This window comes from Montipora capricornis, chromosome 2 (assembly GCF_036669925.1).
Source record: "Montipora capricornis isolate CH-2021 chromosome 2, ASM3666992v2, whole genome shotgun sequence".
Taxonomy (NCBI): domain Eukaryota; kingdom Metazoa; phylum Cnidaria; class Anthozoa; order Scleractinia; family Acroporidae; genus Montipora; species Montipora capricornis.
Genome location: NC_090884.1, coordinates 49,861,769 through 49,884,324, shown reverse-complemented (window position 1 = coordinate 49,884,324; position 22,556 = coordinate 49,861,769). Strand labels below are relative to the sequence as shown.

At 38.5% G+C, this 22,556-nt stretch overlaps 1 protein-coding gene across 1 annotated transcript in view; it reads right to left on the bottom strand.

Moving 5' to 3' along the window:
• Positions 1-3,332: 3,332 nt before the first annotated feature.
• LOC138025569 (choline transporter-like protein 4) overlaps positions 3,333-22,556 on the bottom strand; it is a 30,165-nt gene continuing 10,941 nt past the window's right edge. Inside the window, exons 9-29 of the mRNA XM_068872759.1 lie at positions 21,481-21,544; positions 20,552-20,666; positions 19,987-20,028; positions 19,761-19,802; positions 19,611-19,661; positions 18,799-18,860; positions 17,594-17,719; positions 16,306-16,405; positions 15,098-15,190; positions 14,225-14,324; positions 12,776-12,840; positions 11,285-11,414; positions 11,141-11,187; positions 10,962-11,056; positions 9,995-10,034; positions 9,301-9,370; positions 8,347-8,420; positions 7,304-7,374; positions 6,177-6,256; positions 4,712-4,796; positions 3,333-4,156 (exon numbers count right to left, since the gene is read on the bottom strand). Of these exons, the coding sequence (XP_068728860.1) occupies positions 4,026-4,156; positions 4,712-4,796; positions 6,177-6,256; positions 7,304-7,374; positions 8,347-8,420; positions 9,301-9,370; positions 9,995-10,034; positions 10,962-11,056; positions 11,141-11,187; positions 11,285-11,414; positions 12,776-12,840; positions 14,225-14,324; positions 15,098-15,190; positions 16,306-16,405; positions 17,594-17,719; positions 18,799-18,860; positions 19,611-19,661; positions 19,761-19,802; positions 19,987-20,028; positions 20,552-20,666; positions 21,481-21,544 (1,683 nt within the window). The 3' untranslated portion in view covers positions 3,333-4,025. The remainder of the gene's footprint in view (positions 4,157-4,711; positions 4,797-6,176; positions 6,257-7,303; positions 7,375-8,346; positions 8,421-9,300; positions 9,371-9,994; positions 10,035-10,961; positions 11,057-11,140; positions 11,188-11,284; positions 11,415-12,775; positions 12,841-14,224; positions 14,325-15,097; positions 15,191-16,305; positions 16,406-17,593; positions 17,720-18,798; positions 18,861-19,610; positions 19,662-19,760; positions 19,803-19,986; positions 20,029-20,551; positions 20,667-21,480; positions 21,545-22,556) is intronic.

Here is a 22,556-nt window from a genome sequence, read left to right as displayed (position 1 = left end):
GCAAGTACAGTTAACATTCCTAAGGGCCGATTTACACGCTACGATTTTTGTCGCATGCGCAAGCTCCCGACAGGCTTGCAACTCGTTTACGATTGTCGTGTACGTCAAAAAAAATATCGTAGCATTATGAAACATGTTTTAAAACGCTGTGACAATCGTAATTCATGTCTTAGGCCTGTCGTGAGCTTGTTGTATGCGCCAAAATGGCACCGTGTAAATCGGGCCTAACAATTATGTTACTGAGTGCAGATTGCCTGAGAAAGGGGGCATTTTTCCTCACGAAGGCATGATTACTTGATCCTGATTGGTTAGCAGTTGCTTATCTAGAGCAAGAGAATTTACAAGATAATCTTCTTCCAGATTAAACTACTTTTTGGTCCTCATAAAAAATACATATTAAGCGCAATTTCTGTTGACAGCAACGATTTTTAACCGAATGGGGGCATGTTGATTGTCATTGTCGCGGCACTCTATCCCTCAATAATTTTGTCCTTTATGTGATGAACATGTAATAGACAATATTCGTATTCTCGGTATTGGACTGGAACTAGCTTGCAATGGAGGCTACTGCGGGGGAATCTTTTTCCAATGCAAATACTTTTTAATATATTCCCCCGCATTAGCCTCCATTGCAAGCTAGTTCCAGTCCAATACTGAGAATACGAATATGGTCTATTGCAATGTGCCCTCGTGCAAGTAAGGATTAATTTCACTTGTATTTTCAAAGTTTTCCAAATTGCCCTCGTCCGAGTCGCGAATTTTGTGAAAACTTTGAAAAATTAAAATCCTTTTCTTTCCTACCTTGCACATGTTTGTATGAAAATTGGCCTTTCTCATTTTAAGGGCAATTTTTTTGGTTTAAGTTGTCAGAATAGATAACTGAATGCTGTGCACCAAAGAGCAACACGTCGATTACTAATCGAGTTTTTCACATAGTGCGAAAAGAATGGAGCTCGGAGTTGTGATCTTTTCACCTCGAAAGCCGGATACTTAGTATTTTTGCGCTTGATCGACAGTCCGCTTGATCATGTTTTAGAGTAATTCCGGGGTTCTGCCACTGGTAACACAATGTGCAAGACGTGAATACTACACGATAAATTTTCAACTCTCTTTAAACCTGCACTGCTTAAGGAGGCTTTGTCACGTAATTTTAGGGTGTTCAGGGGAAATCTTTTGTAAATCGCGAGTTTAGAACTCGAAAACGGTAATGTGAGATTCCTTTACTGATATGATAAAATTATCGTTACATCACAAACAAGATGATTACGACCTTTTCCCAGGCTATTTGCCATAAACTTGAAAAACGTCGGGCCGACTTTATTCAAGATTACCTAAATGCAATCCTTTTCAATCTTGTCCATTTGTGTCCATCCATGCTTTTCTTTCCTTTTGTTGTATTTCTTTTAGGTTTTTCAACAGTCTTAAGTGGTTATTGCAATGTTTCATTTTACTTTATGGACATTTTAGGTGTCATGAAATTACACCATTTTGCGTGACATAGACAACCACTTTCGAAAATACCATAATACTCTTTGCTTGTCCCTCTAGATTTTGCATAAGCATTTTTTTTGTTTTCTCTTGGGACCCTTGTAAGTCCCAAGAGAAACTGGAAACAATGCTTATGCAAAATGCTATTATCTCATAGAAAACGGTTCTGCTGCAGTTTGTAAAGAGATTTATTAAACCTGTTCCTGTCTGCGAACAAAAATGGAGAAGACGAGTTGGGAGGAGAGTATTTTGACATCCGGGTCAAAATGTATGATTCGTGAGAAGGAAAGAATCTTTTCGAGACATCGCGTTTACGTGAAACGAGATACGACAGATTGAAGAATAAATATTCTATCAGTCTAACCTAACTTACTCCGTTTAGAACTTGCTCGATTTCTGAAGCTTACCAGGCAAGAAATGAGCTGAAATCAAGAGTTTCACCATTTTTGAACGCAAATTTTATTCCGACGTGGCCATTTCCCGTAAAAGCGATGCAAAGTCTCATTATGGTTTCAGCTCTACGTGAATCCGGGTAAAACGATGACGGCATTCCATACCGTACTATTTAGACGGGTTGGATATCGCAAGACTATTGAAAAAAGAAAGAAAGGGGCCAAAAAAAAAACGTGCGGATTTTGCTTCATCTCAGTTGTAAAAGTTGGCTAAGCAGTAAGAAATGGAATAGCTGATGATAGCTGATAAAGCTCGGGCTTGTACACCGAGGTCATGGATTCAATAGGCCTTTTGCAACTAACGATCACATGGTACAAAATCCGCCATGCTGGAGGGCAAGATTATTATTGTTCCCCCACTGGGACATTAAAACAAAGAGACCTGATCGTTAGTTGCAAAAGGCCTATTGCCATGTAAGCCTGAAGTTTTCAGGTTTTCTTTTCGTTACTGTTAAAGTTGATTAAAAACTGCAATGATCTCGTCTCCACATATCGGTTTATGAGACGTCTCCAAACTGGTAGTCCTTTGGTGAAAAAAGTTATCCAGCCGGGCGAAGTGTTAGTCATCTTCTGAAAAAGTGAAGTTTGCGATCTTTACACAAAGCCCCGTGTAATTAAGGAAAACTTGCTCGTGTAAATAGGGTAAAATTGACAATAACTAAATTTTATTGTAGTCAAAGTCGATTCTCACTAGAAATGGCAAACTTCGACGATTAATCGGGAGATTTCAGACCGTAATCTTGAGACCGCCGGGGAGATATGGTCCAAAATCTGGAGTCTCCCGGATTATCCGGGAGAGTTGAAAGCCCTGCTCAATCGGTCAGTTTTGAACGTGAGTAATGGCGGACCGTAAAATCCAAAACTTACACTGTAAGTAAACGGCCTTTGGATGAAAATAAAAGCTCAAAATTTTGCCAATTAGGTGTTAAGCAAACACACTTTCAAAATCTGAAGAAAAAAAAAAGGGAGTGATTTTTTTTCTATCACAGGGGCACTTTTAAGGGCAAAAGACAATCATTACCACAGAGAAAAGAAACAGGCCACTTTCAAAAATACCATAATACTCTTCGTTTGTCCCCCCAAATTTTGGATAGGCATTGTTTTTATTTTCTCTTGGGACTTACAATGGTCCCAAGAGAAGACAAAGAGTATTTTCGAGAGTGGCTTGTATCAATAGAGCATTTTCACATGACGTCACGGCGGCCATGTTGGTGTTCCAAAACAAAGGAATGGCAGCCATGATGGTGTACCAAACTTATCCCCCGGGAATTGAACTCTATTTTTATGCAAATACCTTCTTTCGTTTCAGTAATCCAATATGGCTACTGGTCACGTGAGTGAAAGCGCTCCACAGGCCAACGAAAACTTCCCAAACAAATAAGGCTAAAGAAATATTTTTCCTCAATTTAATTGCATGGTTATTAATTCTCTCCAATCTTTACACCTGCAAAACGTATTATATGGAACGTTTACTTCTCCACGAATTACATTTGTTACTCACGAGACTATCAAAACTAAAGAAGAGATAAATTTGTGCAGTGGGCGTGGACGCAAAAGCGATACATTAACGATAAATTACAACAGTTCAGAGATTTAAATTCCAACAGAGCTCCTCGCATCCACTCGCCACTTAAATAAACAGTACCGAACAAAACGTGACGCACGAAAAGTCTTTACAATCCCTTGGGTCAGGACCCAGAGTTTTATTCAAACAGTAGTTACCAGTTATTAAAGTTATTAGTTATTATTATTATTATTGCGACTGCCTCGGGGAAAAGAGGGCTGAGCATGCGCGTATGAATAGTTACTGAAGCAGACACTTGAAGTATGTTTTTACCATACAATCACGTGTCGCAACTGGCGCGAAAAAAGGCTACTCTGCGTACATTTACTTTTCACAGGGATTTAGAAAGATGAGCGCAAAGCTTTCAAGAATTTACTCGCTTTTGCCAGTAATTGACTCTCATTAGTAAGTTTCTTTGTTTGATGTGGAACCAACGGACATCACCCACGCTGCTGATGCATTTAACTGATTCAGTACTCATTTCTCTCAGCGTTTTGTCATGGCCGAGTAGTCGCGGCCCACTACTTTCCCGCTGCTGTCTGTTCTGTTCCATCGGGATGCGAACGGTTCTGAACATGAAGTAGTTCCTGAAGCGATTTACTCATGAAGTACGGCTTCTCGGCGCTGCCATCATTCATTTCTAGGTCCTCCACTAGAATAATTAGAATGAAAATTTGTCTCGAGTGATCATATTTTCAGTGTCATTGAGGAGAGGTAATTTGTGGTATAGCAACACTAAGATGCTCTTTTTTTCTCTGTCAAAAAGGCTCTAAGTGTATCATGTAGGGGGATAGCCATATAAGGGATACATGTATTCATGTAGGGGACGTAGTCCCCGGTGTTGTGGCCTGACCTTACCTGGACGGGGGCATATTTCACTTCCTAAAATAAATTGTAGACTGCGTAATAAGCAGTCTGGCTAAAGTCCCCCAAAAAACATTGTAAATTAGTCCTGAATAGCCCCGAGGGGAGAGACTAATAGCTTCAATTCACTTCACTTCAGGTAGCATATGGATTAGATAACGGACTATTTTCAATGTTCCCCTTCCCATTGTAAAGACTAGTGTTGGTAGGCTGCGCTGTCGAGTGCTTTTGGTGTGGAACTTGGAAAGTTGCGCATTGGAATTTCGCCCGGGTCAACACTTGGATACGTACGCTAACATTAACAGGAAAAGAACTAGCGACAATAGCATAGGTTTGTACTTACAGAAGCACAGGAATATTGTGTCTATAGCCATGTCGTACACATCGAAGAAAAGGACTGTAACCGCGTAAGCAAAGATCACCATGAGCTAAGAAAGAGAAAGAAATTAGTTGCAGCTCTGCTCGAAACTTGTAAGCCATTTAGATGTTTATTTTTCTTTAAATTTTACCAAGGACGCGAGCTCACAAACATTACCATCTAATTTGAAAGACGATGAAAACCGTTTACATTTCAACCTTAACGCCACGTCAATTGGTGGCGGGTCTAAAACAGGTCACATTGCACAGGTCACTCGTTGCAGGTCGTTGTTTTACCTTTTGGAAAGTAACCAAAACCGTCAATTTGGCTAACCCTAGGCCTAAGGTTGGTTTTTAGGCCTAGGATTGGCGAAATTGAGGGTTTTGGGTTACTTTCAGAAAGATAAAGCAATGACCTGCCACGAGTGACCTGTGGAATGTGACCTGTGTTTTAGACCCCACGGTCAATAGGCCATTTCTGAGTTCGTGTATGCCTGGGGGACAGCTATTCTTCAGAGTTATTTTCATAGAGTTATGTCGTAGAGTTGGAGTTAAGTTTCCAAAATCCTCAGCCAACATTCATAAAAGCAAACCTTAGGCCTAAGGTTAGCTTTTATGCATGTTTAGGATAATTTCTGTATTTCTGAAATCAGGATTTAGGCCTTCCGAAATCTTGAATTCAGGATTGTGGGAAACTTAACTCAAATTCTAATGTCATAACTCTATGAAAATAACTATTGCTAGTCAACCTCGTGTGTCTGCCCTTCAAAGAGAGTCTAAGTGCGAAGTTTTTTTGTGATGGAAAATTAGTTCTACTTTGCATATGAATGAAACTAATTTTCCTAAGAAAATCTTCGCACTTAGACTCGTTTTGAAGAGGAAGCAGACATGAACTCGGAAATGGCCTATTTTCTTCAGGAGACTTTAGTGACCAAGATTTTGTATAATTTGCTTTAGATGCATCGTTGAAAATGTTGAAAATGTTGGTTGTCCTGTATTCTATATTCTTAGACTTGAACTTTAATTTAAGTGCATTATACAATGTATCTCAGGGAATTCTACTCATTTCAATTTTATTTTGTTTGTTTTTTCGACCCAATAGCTCCCACTGCTTTAAACACCATCGTGTATGGATAAAGGTATATCAAACAACCGTGTAGCGCGAAAAGTTGGCAGGAGTTTTATTTTGCGGATTGGCAAATAACTTTTTGCGGTTCGTGAAGACTGAAATTTCTGCTCGGAACTAATTTTTGCAATTCTCACGCACGGCTGTTCAAACAGCAGCGAAGCAGCGCATTTTATTTTCAAATTTTATTGTATGGTATTTTGAGTCGTTGTCGTTGCTTAAGCTCCCTATTAAGCTTCATTAAATAAATTGGAAGCCACCTTAAAACATCAGTGCATGCAAGCAAAAAAAAAATACATCACTGTAAAAATGAGCAAGAGCTTACGATAGTTGGAACGACGCTAAATCGCAGAGTGGTTGGGTCATCACTGTTCACTTTGTCAAACCAGTAAAAACTCGCGATCGCTGCAAGAAACAAACATTACTGTGTTCTTAAAAACCCGCCAAAAACTACAACTGCAGTTGAAAAACAATAAAAAACCACAGCGTACAACCAAAAACTTCTTTTCTTTACCGTTTTTTTCCGAAAACAACGGGAACCGTTCTACATTTTGTCGAGGCTGGTTCACACGAGCGACACAAACGCAAAGGTGAAAGATACTCGTTCCACGCTGCTTGGGTTGAGTTCGTCCGTCATCTTGGGATACTCAATTGCGCGTGCGTATTTAAATGTGCTTGCGTTTGCGTTCAATGTGTGAACTTCCCTGAGCTTGCGTCGCTGGAGTGAACCAGCCTTTTATGTCCCATCTGGTCTCTTCAGCAAGGACTAACGTGATTTCATATAAGGACTAAACACAGTCCAATATAAAACGTACCTCCCTATAGAGTGTTTTCACTCATGTGATCAGTAACCTTGTTTTTCCACCGATACAAAGGAAAACGTTTGCATGATAATAGAGCTCAATTCCCAGAGGATTAGTTGGGTACACCATCATGGCCGCCATTTCATTGTTTGGGTAGACCAACATGGCCGCCGTGACCTCACGTGAAAACGCTATAATTACTGTGAGCTACCGTTACGTGCAAAAAAAAAAAAGGTTGAAAATAGTATCGCAGTAATGCTTTGAAAGTTTGTAATTTTAAAGCATTTTATTCTTGCGGTGGGGAATGGGGATAGATCAAGCATGGAATGGAGGCTTCGACAGGGAAATACCCAAGGCCTCGATTCCATTCTCGCACCAGTCCAACCGTGGGAATAAAACCTGCCTATTGGTCTAGTAATCAAACCGTGTATTCCACATATGCATGGTCCGGGTATCCGAGCACATCGTGACTTAACTGAGACCAGTTGTCTATTCAACAGGGTATGCACGAACAAACTGAAAGCCGTCGATTTTTTTGCGAGGATCTGATATAAAGGTGGTAAGAGGACCGCTGTTTCCGGACATAAATCTTGATAGGGCTTAAAAAAAAATTCACAAGAGGAACCTCCAAAATTTTCTTTTTACTGACCTACAATTCCAACCACTACTAATTTGCCCATGAACAACAAGAATGAGGTCACACCGTTGACAGCCGCAACTCTGGTGAGAAAAAATAAAATATAGTCATCTCAAAAACAAGCACCTCGCTCTTTGAAATCATTAGAAACAGGCAGAAAATTTGAGACTTTTTGACGAGTAAGGGATCCCCTTTCAGATATTTCTACGCAGTTGGCGCGGGTTGCATCATTTCTCGGGCGCGCTTTCCACAAATAGCATGTTAACAGGTTACACTTTCTCCCACGCTTAGAACCGGTTGATGTCAAAGATTTAAATCGCTTTTACGTGAAAGGCTTCGGCTTGTATTAAAAATCATGAAAATTCTCTTATTCCAACTGGAACATTAAAGAAATGAGCTAAAAAATCTTCCTTCCGAGGTTCGCATGTCCTCTTCTTTCTCTAAGTTTAAGAATAATCTTTCCGTATTTTTTCTCAGCTCCATAGTTATTTATTTTATGTTGGGAAGGCTTAATTTGAGTGCTTTAAATCATGACCTTTTAAGATTAATTGTGCTGTTTCATCTGCATGCAGCGTGCAAATGTAAACCTCTCATTCTCCATTTTTACCCTGAAAACGCTCGTAGCCAATATATATTTTGGATACTTCGCCCACATTACACGACCACAACGAGATGGAACAATCGCGAAAGACTTACAAGAGCGCTGCAGGGATGTGGCCCAAGTTCGATTTCTAAATTCAGCGTCATACGTGGGTTGAGTTTGCTGGTTTTCCACTCTGCACCGAGAGGTTATTCTCCGGGTACTCTGGTTTTCCTCTTTCTTTAAAAACCAGCATTTCATTTGAATTGCTCTAATCTGTTGATTTCAGTTTACAGTGTCCCCAATTGGTGCTTCAGCACTAGATAACTTTCCTTTATTAAACAAGATATATATTTTGAGGTGACGTTTTCGGCGACGTCGCCGTGGAAGTTCTTAAAGTCCCTATTTCCCGCCAAAACGAGGAGTTGCGCATTTCCCGCGTTAGCTTGCTTTTTCAAGCACTCGGTTCACTCACCTCAGCACATTTTCGAAAAGCAGCTTAAATGCTTGCTTCGCAGAGCTGCAAAAATTCTTCCCGTGAATGGCAATCTAAAACGGCGAGAAGCAAAAAGTCGTACATCGAAAGTAAGAATCAAGGATAGTCGTTCGTTTGTAACAGAAATGACCAAGATTTAAGGGGCCATGACCAAGGTTAAATGGATTATTTTCTGACACCATTGTTTAAATTCTGTTCGAGTCCATTAACATACGAGTTTGCGCACAGAAAGCATCATGACGAAATAGATAGAAATGATCCTTGCACTCAGAGCGGTTTTCAATTGAGTGTCAAAAGTAATCAGCGAATTGCTTTGGTTGTGCACCACTTCACTCAGTGTCAAAGTTTTCGCGCCACTTTGGCGCCCCATAATTTCCCCCGCGCTTTGTGTCTTCGAGTTTTGATTGGTTTACTGGATTGTCTCCGTCTTTTTTGATTGGCCAAAGTAATTACTTGGTTTTGGTTTTACGACACTCGATTGAAACTCGCTCTAACTGGACAATTTAAGCAACTGTCTCTTACAACCGGACACCTCCAATTCACGGAGCTTCAATATACATTTAAAGGACACTGAGCTATTAACAAATTGACTTCAAATAGTAAAAGAACTTGTTAAACTTAGTTAAGTCTGCAATTTTAAGCCTTTTAGCCACCAAAAACTGATACATTCTTGGGAGGCAAAAGCGCCAACAATCTCTGTGAAACTGCAAATTTTCAAAACATCATTGTTCAGGATTATATGGTATATCGGGTTCAAGTGTTCAGAGATAGCTCATTATGGAATGCACTTTCAATATTCAGTGACTGATTAGAAAAAGATAGCCTTGGGCTAATGAGGCAAAAAATGTAAACAAAGATTCCCTTATGAAGAAACACAAACTGGGCCGTTATCACGATGTTCTTGGTAAACTCGCCACAAACTTTCAGTCTTACCATAATGTAAGCATTCTTGTTGAGAAATTTAAGAATTTTCTCCAAGCACCAGAAACAGCACTTGCAACAGCTGAAAAGGAATTTATGGAACAACAAATCAAAGAAAATCGGAACAACACCAATACCATGTGGAAAGTCATTCGTAGTTGAATTCCTAAAAAATCTGAATTTGATAAATTCCTTTTCAAATGTATGTCAGGGTGCGCTCCAGCCTCTTTATTTTCTAAATATATTCAAAGAGCCATGATCACAAGGCGTACAACGAGGAACTCCCAGATGTTAAATATTCCTTTGTTTAAAACAGCCACAGGGCAAAGAACTTTCCACTTCAGGACAGTCAAACTCTGGAACTCACTAGATTCGACTCTTAAGTTGAAACCAACACTACAGGACTTCAAACGTTGCCTGAGGAGAAGCCTTCTCTCGAATTTTTTAGTGACCTAATTGCTCCACTTTTGTTTTTATTTCATTAATTAATTTTTTATTAATAATTAATCGGTTTGATTGTCATTTACTAGTTAATTAGTTAATTAATTTACTTGTATATAGCATTAGTTATCTCTTTATTCTGAAAAGCCCATTTGGGACGAATAAAGTATTTCTGTAGGTATGTAAAAGAACAAAGGTGATTCATAAAGTGAGCTTAATCAAAAGAACATAGCCTTCCTTACATATTACAATGTCTGGTTCTTACCACATGATAAACTTGATCACATTGTTATCCTGTCCATGTTCTAAGAAAATGGACCAATAAATTGTGATGAGATGTCAAAAAACGGAAATTCAGCAGCATTTTGTTGTTTGGGATTTGGGCAAAAATACCTGATGCGCACTGAGGCTGCAGGCTCGGGCAACGGTTACTAAACAATCTATTAAGCAGGCATTCATTTGTAATTGGGTAAGAAATCATTACATTAATCCAAGAAGCCAAAGCAACAGGATTCACGTTTCTCTCGCACGAAATAACATGTTTTTAAAATTAGCCACTCCCATTACGATACAAATGATCTACTTTACATAACATTTACAAAATTTTAAACAATCTTATATTACCGCTAGTATTACGTGTCTACGAATTACCTTACATTAACGAAGTCCCTTGCCCCTTGCATAATAACTAGGTAACATATGCCGTTTTACCATAAAAGGGTCGTTCGCAGCACCAAGCCGTAGTGGCCAATACTCCGATTTCTAATCTTAATGAAAAGAGGCAGGATGCAAAAAAAAAACCATAGCACAGAGCTAGATCTTGGACCCTGGACCTTTAGATTGAATATAATTAGATTCAAACGCAAACCAGTACAACACAGGACACTAAGTTACAAGCCACATACATGCATACATACTTATTTGACCACTTCCCGCATGGGCTTTTCAGGGCCAATAACACACAACTGAACGGAACAACAACAACAACAACAACAACAACTGTTAATCCCAACTGGCCGGAGGCAAACCAAGTGCAGCCGAGAAGTTGAACCAAGGACAACCAGGATCAAATTCAACAAGTGGTCATCAGGGCTGGTCTTGAACCCGGGATCTCCAAATGTCAAGGAAACAACCTGACCTTTGGGTCAAGGCGCTTGCCACAATACCTCCTACTTTGAAAGAAACGATACAGCAGACCGCAAAGGACGAGTATCAAAGAAATGCGCTATCACCTTTAAGTTTCTTGTCGATGTACTCCAGAACAGCTCTTATAAACTGGACAATGGCGATGATGGCTGCTCCAAAGGCCAAAGAACCGGTGTGGTAACTTTCATTTTAAACGGAAAACCAGATTTGTCAGTAAATTGCTTTACAAATTTGAAAACCACAACAGGTTCAACAACAAACCTACCGTAAAGTGCGCGAGAAGGAAGAGAGGATTGGTAACGCTGGGACATCCTGGAAAAAACAAATCCATTATCAACATACGTTTTGCGTATAGCGACAGGTACGTAAGACTGCAAGATACCGTTCTATTAAAATATCATTCACTTACTTGGGGTTTGTGGTAGGCAAAATACCATGACGCAAAGGCACCAGCCAGAACACACTGACCCAGGGCGATGATAAAGTTCATAATCCATAACCAACCAAAGAAATGAAAAATTTGCATACGGAGCAAGTGCCTGTGGATTATAAAGGTTTTAAAAGTAATCATTCGACACTGTTTGCAATTCCCTCTAAGTCACTCGAGCTGAGCGCTTTTGAGTGAAAGGAAAGGAACTTAATTTAAGTGTCTAATCCGACGCCGCACGCTTTTAAGGTAATCCTGTTTTTGTCACGCAATCGAAAAAAACGGCCAAGGTAGAGATAGCCGAGACGTTACAAAACACGATCCTGAGTTCATGAGAACTGGAGATCACCGCAGGGACAGTGTCACGCTATTTTAGTCAAAATCAAAAACATCAATGCATCAATGAAGACCAAAAAGATAATGCTGTTGTTTTGTTGCCAATTGCCATTGAAGTGCACTGAAGCTATTCTTTGTTGTTTGCAGCCAAGGATGGAGGGGATGGAAATGGATTGAAACTTGAAAAAATTGGCCAGTTTTTTCAAGTTTGGAGACGTTTTCCTCTGAAAGTCGCCAAAAGTTAAATACGAATGGCTCTTTGTGCCAAATCATATTTCGTATCATCTCGGTGACTTGACAGGAACGTTACGCGTATGAGCTAGAGTACTAACTTAGATTTTTACCCAGATGTGACTACAAAACAGTAAATTTAGCATAACAGTGACCCTTTAAGCAGCAGCCCAAACCGCCGCGAAGAAAGCCTGAAAAAAAAAATCCTAATCCGTACCCATGACCGCGCGATTGCGCTGCCCTATCAAGCCAACTGGGAAATGGTCACTTGTGAGTTCGAGTTATATCCCGTAAGAGGTGACTGAACAAACATTTCAGTTTCTGCAGCTGAAATATTTAACAATTATTCGATAAGTGCACGTTGGATATGAGTTGGCTATCACCGGCCTCATATCCGATAAGCGTCAATGGAATAATTGTTTTATTAAATTTTCATTAAATTCTGAACTGTTTTACTTACAGGACGACATGATGTTACCTCATTACCGTATAGGAAACTTCACTGTTCAGAAGTAAATCTTTTCTTATTTAAATTTTGCCAACCACAGAACAAAAGAATCCTTTGTTTCGACAGTCAATAGATCTCTGATGACAATAAGTGATAGAACGGCGAGTATCCCTATATGAGCTGAGAACCGAAATTACCTGAGCCAATCAGAAAGCCAGAAATACAATATCCGAGATTGAAAATTTAATAAATATATGTATTTCATTTATTCTGTATCATTCGAACACGAATAAATAAAGCAGGCGACTAGACGAGTATAAAAAGGTCTGTTGGCAGTCCAAGAATTCTTAAACACTACCATTTACAGACCGCGGGGTTTATTTCACGAACCATGAAGACCGAATGAGCTTCCCAATACTTCACACGACAAGTTGGTTTTAAATTAGGGGTCAACTTACACATTCTCTTTCAATCCTGCCAATACACAGCTTGCAGAAGTATTTGAATAAGTTGATTCGAATGTCTGAAAACAAAAACAGCAATAAGATAGATATAGTTTACTTGATATTTAATACGAAGACTAGACCATAGTGTGAATTGCTTATTTACAAATTAAATAACGATAATTTAATACCGGTAATACCGACACTGAGATGAATAGTTGTTTTAGTAAACACATGTATTAAAACAGTAAGATAATATAGCACAAAAAGATGATTTTAACTATTTATTCCTGCGACGACTACAGTATTTTTGGATGCAAATCTCGCGCGAGTTTCTCGGAGGTGAATAGCAAAGAATATATATTCGGAGATGAGTAGCCAATCAGAGCACGCCTCTTTAGTATCTACTAAAATATTATATTCAAAAACTGACTTCATTAAAAAGGTGTTCGTGAATCGGTCTGTTCTACATTTCGGGATGGAAAACCGCAAATTGTTCCCGAGTGAATACGCAAAGGTTGTGAAGACGGTTGCCTTGGTCACTCACAATCGATGGAATGCCGGCCTTGCGTAATGCGTCAAAAGGCTTTAAGGACCCGAAAAGTTTTCTCGACTTTTCGAGAACCCGGCCCCTCGTCCCGCCAAATAATAACCAATAGACCATTTTACAGTTCTGTGCACAGTTACCACGCCCTTGAATAAAAGCGAGGCTGGAGTTGACCTTGCTTTGATACAAATCTCATTGTTTTTCTTATGTAAATCATGTTGTTGTAATGCTAATGAATTTCTATTTACATAAGAAAAGCAGTGAGGTTTGTATCAAAACAAGGTCAACTCCAGCGTCGCTTCTATTCAAAGGCCTGGTAACTGAACACAGAACTGTAAAATGGTCTATTAGAGCCTCACGACCACAACGCTTCTGCTATTGGTGCTTAAGCCAGTAGCCACACGATGGATTGCTCTGACACGGAATGCAATGTCGGCATGTTTTCATTTCGGAAAAATCTATCAGTGGCTCTTGTAGAAATAGATAAACACCGTAAACTGACAGTCTGGTGTTACGGACCTCAGATTTAACCAAGTATATATACTTTACGTCAGAGAAAGTGCGGTGTACGGGGTTTTATTTCACGAGTTGTTTGTTCCAAAACCCGAACGAGCGAGGTACGAGCGAATGAGGGTTTTTGACACAAGCAACGAGTGAATACAACCCAGTACAAAGCACTTTCTATGTCGTGAACTGTTTATTACACATAAGAGAATTTTCATTGAAATAGTTTTCTGAACGCAAATTCATTTAATTGATAACAAAGTACGATTTGCACGAGATGCACGAGTGATTGGCTTGGAAAGGCCTTTAAGCTATCGTTGATTGGTTATACTTCCACACGTGAAAGAGCTGTAATTGGCTGTGATTGTGTTATGGAATAAAATTCTCATGTTATGAGTAATAGAAGACAGTACCTTTGGGTCACAGTCTGATCCATTTGTCAGGTTGTAGGGGTCACCTTTCTCTGGGACATCTATGACTTTATACTCTGGGACACCATTAGTTACGAGAAAGCTACAAGGTAGTCAAGAAAAAAAATTTGATCTTTTTCCTTTTAGTATCCCCTCGCCACCGGGATAAAGACATCGTTCCGTTCCCTTACTGGGTTGCACATCTAACATCTTCATCACCATTGCAAGAATGGGCTATTTACACAAATTCATTCTTAACAATATAGCAGGAAAATTGATCTAAACCTAGTTATGGTTGCCTGGGTCCTACGAAGTCTGAGTGGTAGAGAAAACCCGAGCTGGAAATCGGAAAAGTCGTAGCTTCGACAGCAGGAAAAGAACATTTCCTTCATTTCCTAGGGTAAACATCTACCATCGTTTTCATTACACAGCTGCGAGTGAGCACAATTTCGCAAAATTTCAGTCCGAGTAATATAGCAAGACAGTTGTTACCTTTCACTTGAGTGTCGAAAGTAATTAGCGAATTGCTTTGGTTTTGAATTAAAAATTAAAAATTAAAAATAACGTAAACACTAACAGCAATGCAAAATATTCGTTTTTCGCTTTTCAGCATGAAGAATGTACATCACACTTTCGACCGGAACGCACTGCACAGCAACCAGAATGCATTGCTGTAAGGAGCAGCCTCACTTTGAGCAGGAGTCACAAAACAAAGTGACGAACGATCATCGGCCGTTCAGTCGTTGTAAATATTTTTAAACTTGCGTTCTGACTTCGCTTAGCCTCACATTGCCTCTTCCATTTTTCTGATACATGTATAAGCAATAACATCGGCAGCAATTTCATATCCTTGAGCTATATTTTTTTAAAGGATACACAGCAACAGCTAAGAACCAAGCAAATAGAGCAAACTGCAGTAGCCAAGGAATGAGTGGAAAGAATAGGGACGTCTTGATTTCACCAACTGCCCTGTAAAGATAATAAAAGTTGAAATTTTATGCACAGCATAATTATGCAAAAAAGCAGCATAATCTGCTGAATGTACAAAATAAACTTCCTCGTTAAAAATTGAAAAACTAAAGTAAGGCTAAGTGAATGAGAAAAGTGATCCGTGCCTTTTTTATTCATCAAGGTAAGCTCTTCAGCAATAATTTATTTATCAATATCACTGGATGAGGATGAACATGATGTTAATAATTATGAAGATTAAAGACAGTCTTATCAAAACAAAAACTGACTCCTTCCTTACGTAACGAGACTGAAAAATACAAGAATATTGTCAGAGCCACTGGGTTTTGTTTTTCGCTTAATCTTGAAATATAAATTATAAAACAATCTTGGGAATCAACGTGAATCTATGCCCATCATCAGTGATGTGTTTTATTAATGAAACTTGAAGGGAGGTATACTCAACCACAGTTAAGTGACTTCCTTTTCACTATAATTAGGTCTTCCAAATTACTGCGAAATTTTTTAGGTACCAAGCAGTGTATAAATCCAGTAATGAAGAAGGAATTAAGGACAAAAGGAAAAACAGAGGATGACAGGGAACAGGGATAAGGCAGAAAACAAACTGTGCTGTTACTATGTATGACCTTCTGAAAGATTCTATAATACTCTGACACGAAAACCAGGAAGGAAAATGGCATTAAGCTTTTCAAACGATTTGGCTGATTTGGGACCCAGGCAAAAGTGGATGGTTTAAAAGGCAACCTCTAGAAACTTAATACCTAAGGAAACCATGTTAGCATTTTGGCCTAACTGCCATGCATGGACATTCTAAGGATCCTAGAATGTTTTGACCAAGAAACAGCACGGAAAACGACCTACAATAATCTAGAAATGGCTAGATTTTCAAACAATTTGGCTGAGGTGGTGCCAATTTGGTGCCGCATGCAGAAGTTAAGTGTTACTTTTTACTCTAACGGTATGTTCACGTCACCAGTACAGTTGTATAATTTATAACCCTCTGAGCTTTTTTTTTCTCAGTTGAGGATAACACTAACTGCAATGAGTATAACATCAAACTGTTGGGGTGAAACCTTGATACATGACAATGGAATATTGAAACAATTTTCACTTACTTGCTGGCTTCCTTTATCATTTGTATTGCTATTTGAATTCTTTTACGCAAAACCAGGACAATCAGAAAGAGAATAACCAAGAGGATAGTCAATATAATACCTGTTCCAAAAAACAAACACCAGTCAGCATCTGTCCATTCATGTTGAATATTGGCAACCTTTTTTTGCACACTTAAAGATTGAAAATGTAGGGTAAACAATGTGCGCAAACATGACGAGCAGATTTTCCTTATTTCCAAAAATTGAATTTTTAAGTATCCCAACGAAAATTAATTTTGGTGTGCATTTTGATTCTGAGGTTTTTGTAAACTTTTTTACAAGGACTTTTTTACTACTATTAACATTTATCAAACCACACTTAAATTTAAACAAGGGATAAGAACAAATAGTACATGTCATCCCAAAGGCAGAAGCTGTGAGCTTTCAAGATGCAATTATGAGTATTTCTATTGTCCGAGTAATGTGTGTCACAAGGAGGTTATGGGTAACACTAAATGGGACATCAGTCCATCAAAAGCTGCCCAAAAAGAATAATAAAAACCACGGAATGAATAGCAGGCATCCAGACTTTGCATACTGGGAAGGTCAAGGGTGAGGTGATAAAAGTGTAATAAAAGACAAAAGACAGTGGACTGTAAAGACTGTATAGGAACAGCACAAAGAATCATGCCATTCATACATAGTCTTCATTTCACATCCTCTATGGTTTAAAGACAGTGCCTACTAATTCAAAGGTATTGTTTCCTGGGTTTATGACTATAAAAAGGAAATGTAGATCTTACATGGTTAACCCCAATTTTCTTTTGGATACTAAGAGAACGTACTAAGCAAAGAAAACAAACCTTTATTTTCCTGAACATTAACCAGGACATAATTACAATTGATGAATTAAAAAAGAGAAAGGGCTGGCTACCTAGAATAAAGTTCTACAAAGTTAAAAATATAGGTAGCCAGTTTCGTACATATATAGGTCAGCAGACACACATACACACAAACAAACAGAACACAAAGCACAAAATAAAAACTCTTGATGGATAATCACTAACTAAAGATCTACTTTCTCTGGATAGTTTTGCACCGCACAAAAATATCCCTGAATTAGTCAGCATCTCGAGATGCGCAGAACATATGCGCAATAACAGTGGTAGGTACCGTCCAAAATTGAATGGGTTGAAATCCCATTTAAGCCCAACATTTTCAGGAATTCCTTCCATTACTGCTTACGGAACACACAATCATGGTGACGATCTTAAGTGCTAAAATGTGCATCAAACTATAGGCCACTTACCCAGACCAAGCCAGGTTTCCTTCGAGTTTGTGTATACATCAAGGTTAAAAGTAAACTTTAGTTCAAAATCTTGGCTGGTGACAGAGTCTTGTAAGAACTTGTACTTGCTGAAGCAATAATACATGCCTACCAAAGTGAAATACAAGTACAAGTATGTACTACACCAACCAAACTTTTACTTTTTCACTTTGGTAGTATCGAAAAGCAGTTATGATATTGATTGCTTGATTTATTTAGCCTGGTCAGATTCTTTCCCACTTAGAAATCTCATTCCTTGCAATGGCCTCTGTTTTTCCTTTAAAATATTTTATCATTGGTGATGTTTGCATTTTGCGCACAGAGTTTGTTGTGGATTTCACTGATACATGTAATGATTAAAATCCTTCCTGACATGGGTTTTCAATTAGTGAAATTTGCTACAAAATCCGTTTTCAGATTTTGTCTCAGGGGTGTAGCCAGGGATGTAGCTAAGATTAAATTCATCTCGTTGAAGATTCTATTGAGGCAGCAAGTTTGTGCTCTGAGCATCATCAAAGGGACCTGGTAACACAATAACTGTTCCTAGTGTCTCGCAACACCTGAAATTCTTCAAGATGGCGAATGCAGGGAAAGGAGCCACTCATAACAGTACTTAAAACACTTCTTTCATTTTTCCAGTATTGATAAATTCTAGTCACTGTCATAAATTGCGTATGCTAACAGATATAATTACTTTTTTTGTTACCTAACACAACAAATGACTTTTAAAGTTTGTAGAGAACAATTTGCAATCTTCTCAGTCAATTCAATTAACGGCCAAAATTCAGCCCGAGATCACCCCTTTCTCAAGCAGTGATTTTCACCAGCAGCTGGCGCTTAGCGATCACATCCCTGTGTACCTACGATTTTTCAAAGGGGGCTCGCACTCTCTCAAACCCAGGGTAATTACCAGTTTGTCATGTCGACATCCATGCTGTTTTTAGTGGAAGTGACAATTTTTTGGATTAGCAGTGAATGGGGGGGAAGGGGCAAGCCAACCAAATAACCGAATAGATAAAGTAATTTGCATGTGATGGAAATTACTCTGTTCCAGTCTCACAGATATGGTTTTCATTCTAATGTTGACTGTCACAAGGAAGGAAGGGGGGGTCACAGGCACCCCAGGGCCCCCTGGCTATGCCCCTGTGTGTTCAATTGCCCTTAGTGATCTGTATGATGACACTTACCATAAATAATTAATGCAAACACGAGAAGAATGCTGAGCCACACAAACAATCCAGTAACCCACCTGCCTCACAATATGAGAAAAAAATCCCGATTCAACATCCAGCTACATGTATTTCACCAAGCTATTTTACTCAGTAAGTTTAAAGAGTAAGGGTAGTTTGGAGTTATCAAATGGCCAACCATAACATAAGAATGTGTAATAAATCGGATGAAATTAGTGAGCAAGGATTCCAGAAGTGACAGCAGATCTATGCAGGGTTCCTCAGACAATGTCACTTAAATCCTGAGACTCGACAGTTGCACCATAATAGTATGGGGGTTCAGTTTGTTGCCGCTTGTCTTTCCTGTTGAGACAATCTTCCTACATGTAACAAGGACAGGAGAGGACAAAACGCGGAGCCCTACCCCATGGAGTACCCTATGGACTACCCAATTGGAGTACGTACCCTAAAAATACTATTTTGAATAAGTACTGTTGATTCATGTGTAAGCAGCATCTCAAATAGTGCTTACTTAAGTCTCAACACCCATTTTAAACAGCATTGTTCAACAGTATTTAAGTCCAAGCACCCACTTTAAAAAGGTTAGCTTTTGATTATTGTTGTGATGGCCGATTACTTCATGTAAGCTAACCTTTTTAAAATGGGTGCTTAGCAAGGACAACATTTTCCCCCGCTCTATCCAAAAACCAACATTCCTCAATTCAATTGTGATCTGGATTCAGTGTTTAAACACAGGCAGTACTCTTGACATTAAATTATTGTAAGCTTTAGACTATTGTGAATCAACCCAACTCTATTAATATTATTACCGTGTGATGACAATATAGATGAAGGCCAACACCACAGTAAGTATCATTCCTCTGCAGACAAAAAAAAATCTTATTGTTAATGCATACAGTGTACAATATTAACCTGAAATAACTGACCAGTAAAAGTACTGTAAACATGAAGGAACTCACATTAACAGCCAATACCACACAGCCTGTATGTCTTCAAAAACCTGGAAATGGAAAAATCATCAACTAGTAAAAAAGAAGCTGTATGTAAAGATTTGTCAACACAATTTGCTTTAAAAAGAGTGGACAACAATATCGCTTTGAGTTGAATTTCCTTTATCTTCAAACGTCTGAAATTTGACTTAAATTAAGAGTACTGGAACTCATTTTAGTAAACTATCTACTTCCCGACTGTCCAAAATTTTGAGCATTCAGAAGAAACTGCACAACACTAAAAGGAAAATGTGTAAGATTTAAAGTGGATTCTAGGTTCATTTAATTTTTAAATCTTTCAATATTTATTTTTACAACTTGTTTTCACGAAAATATATCTAATACATGTACATGTATGTACCTAAACTGCCTGCAGGCAATAGATGTTGTTGTCACCACGAAACATGTATCAGAGGCTATATTATCCAATGCTCTTCCAATATGGCGTCTGATACATGTTTAGTGGCAACAACATCTACCACAGCAAGCAAGCTAGTATGTACCTGCAAGCCAGGAAATAATGATATTACATTTCACTGTTTAATTAATATTAACATATTAACAGTAAATTAAAACAAAAAGAAAAACAGCACGAGCCATGCATGTCTTTCAATATCTAATTTGCCTGTCAGTGGCTGCTAAAACATAATAGCAGGCAATGACAAATGTATCAGTTTCCAGCCTTAACACTGTTTGAATATTTGGGTTTTGATCAGAGAATTACTTATGGCTTTTTGAAAAGCACGAACATATTTCTCCACCTTATTCCTCCTTCAACTTCTCCTTTAGTTACATTCTGTCCATCACGATGTTTCAGGATAGTGCCATTTCGAGTCAACAAATCACCCACCAAAGTAGGTATGCATCGATAGAGCACTATAAATACAAATACACACAGTGGAACTACGGTTTTGATGGACCAGACTTGTTAATAGGGTAAAAGGGGAACTGGAGGCAAAAAAATAAGCATTTTTTATTTACACTTTAGACCATGCACAATGTTTTCAACTTTTTTTCTGGCATATTCATCATTTTTCCACCTAAAAAAAATGTCTTTATTCCTATTTTGGGCCATCAGCATTGTGGCTCAGAATGGAGGAGTCAGTGGTCATTTTTACAGCTTATGACGTACGATATGGGAAAGACATGCAAGAGAGCCCCATATAGAAGCAGTGTTTTGACTGATGTTTGTTGCGAGTCCTTGAAGAAACATTTCCGACAAATAAGGTAGACAGAAGCCTTTTAAAGAGTTCTCGGGGCCCGGACGAAATCTCTGGTCTCCATATCACACGTCATAGCAGGCTGCTGATTTTAGTTATTGAACCCAAACAAGCGGGAAAAGTCCAACTTCAGTTCTCTTTTTAGTCTGGATGGATAAGAAAAAAAAGAGCAATAAATAAGGAATGAGCCAATTTAAAATGAGATGGTAGACCTCAAAATAATTAAAGAACAAACAGACAGCGATTTGCAAGTGAGCACCCACTGGAGCTCCGGCGGGAGCCAGGTCTTATTGAAAGTAATGAAACAGACTGTGAACAACCATTGCAAGATCAGTTTTTGAAGCTCCCTATAACTTCTAAAAAACAATTTTAAATTATATTGAATTTTAAACGCTGGTCCAATGGAGCGAGACGGCCAAATGGGCTAGGCATTTAATAAAGTAAAAAAATATATATGATTTAAGACAAACCAGCTGAGGAAGCCAAGTAGTATGGTGCGCATTTTCCATTTCTCACTAAATCAACTTTGTTGTTCTAGATTGTGTGAAAACAAAATTGAGTTAATAATAAACCTTTTTGCAAATAATATGGCGACCATTTTGATTTCGATTGTTTTAAATAGCTATTATGGGATGCCCAGGGGGCAATTAAATATTAATTAATTTTGCCCCCTGAGCATCCCATAATGTCTTCCAAAAAAGATAGAAATCAAAATGGCCACTGTATCTGCAAAAAGGTCTAATAGATGTACAAAAAGGCCAAACAAGGATAAAATGTGATTAATTAGGGTGCGTTTCTTTGGGAGAATCCAACACTGGATTCATGATCTCAGATCACACGGATACTTTTGTACTCAAAGAAACTAAGAATCCGAAAACAGATTTTTTTGGCATGACAGCCCACTTTCAGACCGTTAGCATAAACGTAATTTGTATCAAATTAAAGTTCTGCGAAAAATCACCTTGATTAAATTAAATGCAGATGATTCACAAGACTAACACTGGCCAAAATTACAGTTTTTTCGAATCAGTCTCCAAAATAAATGCATGGATCACGAAGCCTACAAATCTGGATTCAGAATCCACTCAGAAGAGTACATGTACATTGTAGATTCTTTCGATCAATAATTCATTTTTGGATTTTAGTAAAGAAATGCAAAATCCGCTTTTGGCTACAAGAATCCAGACTCCTATTTTCCAATGTAACGCATGCATCCTTATTCTCTTCTTGAGAAAAACAGAATGTTCAAAGTATTTACACCTTTCCCTCCTTAACAGCGACTTATTCTACTTTACTGTGTCAAACAACAAACAAATTTCCTTGTGTTTTCCTTGTCGTGTTTAGACGAGAGGGTAAGAGAACAAAATAATGAAATGTTAGGATTATCATTGAAAATGTTCCCAAATAGTAGTAACATTCAGGCAATTAAAATTAATTTGACCAAAAATGCCAAAAACTCAACCCAAGTACACTCTCAACATTCTAAAATTGCAGACACTCTTACTCAAAGATTATGAACATAAAAATAACTAACATTATATTAGTC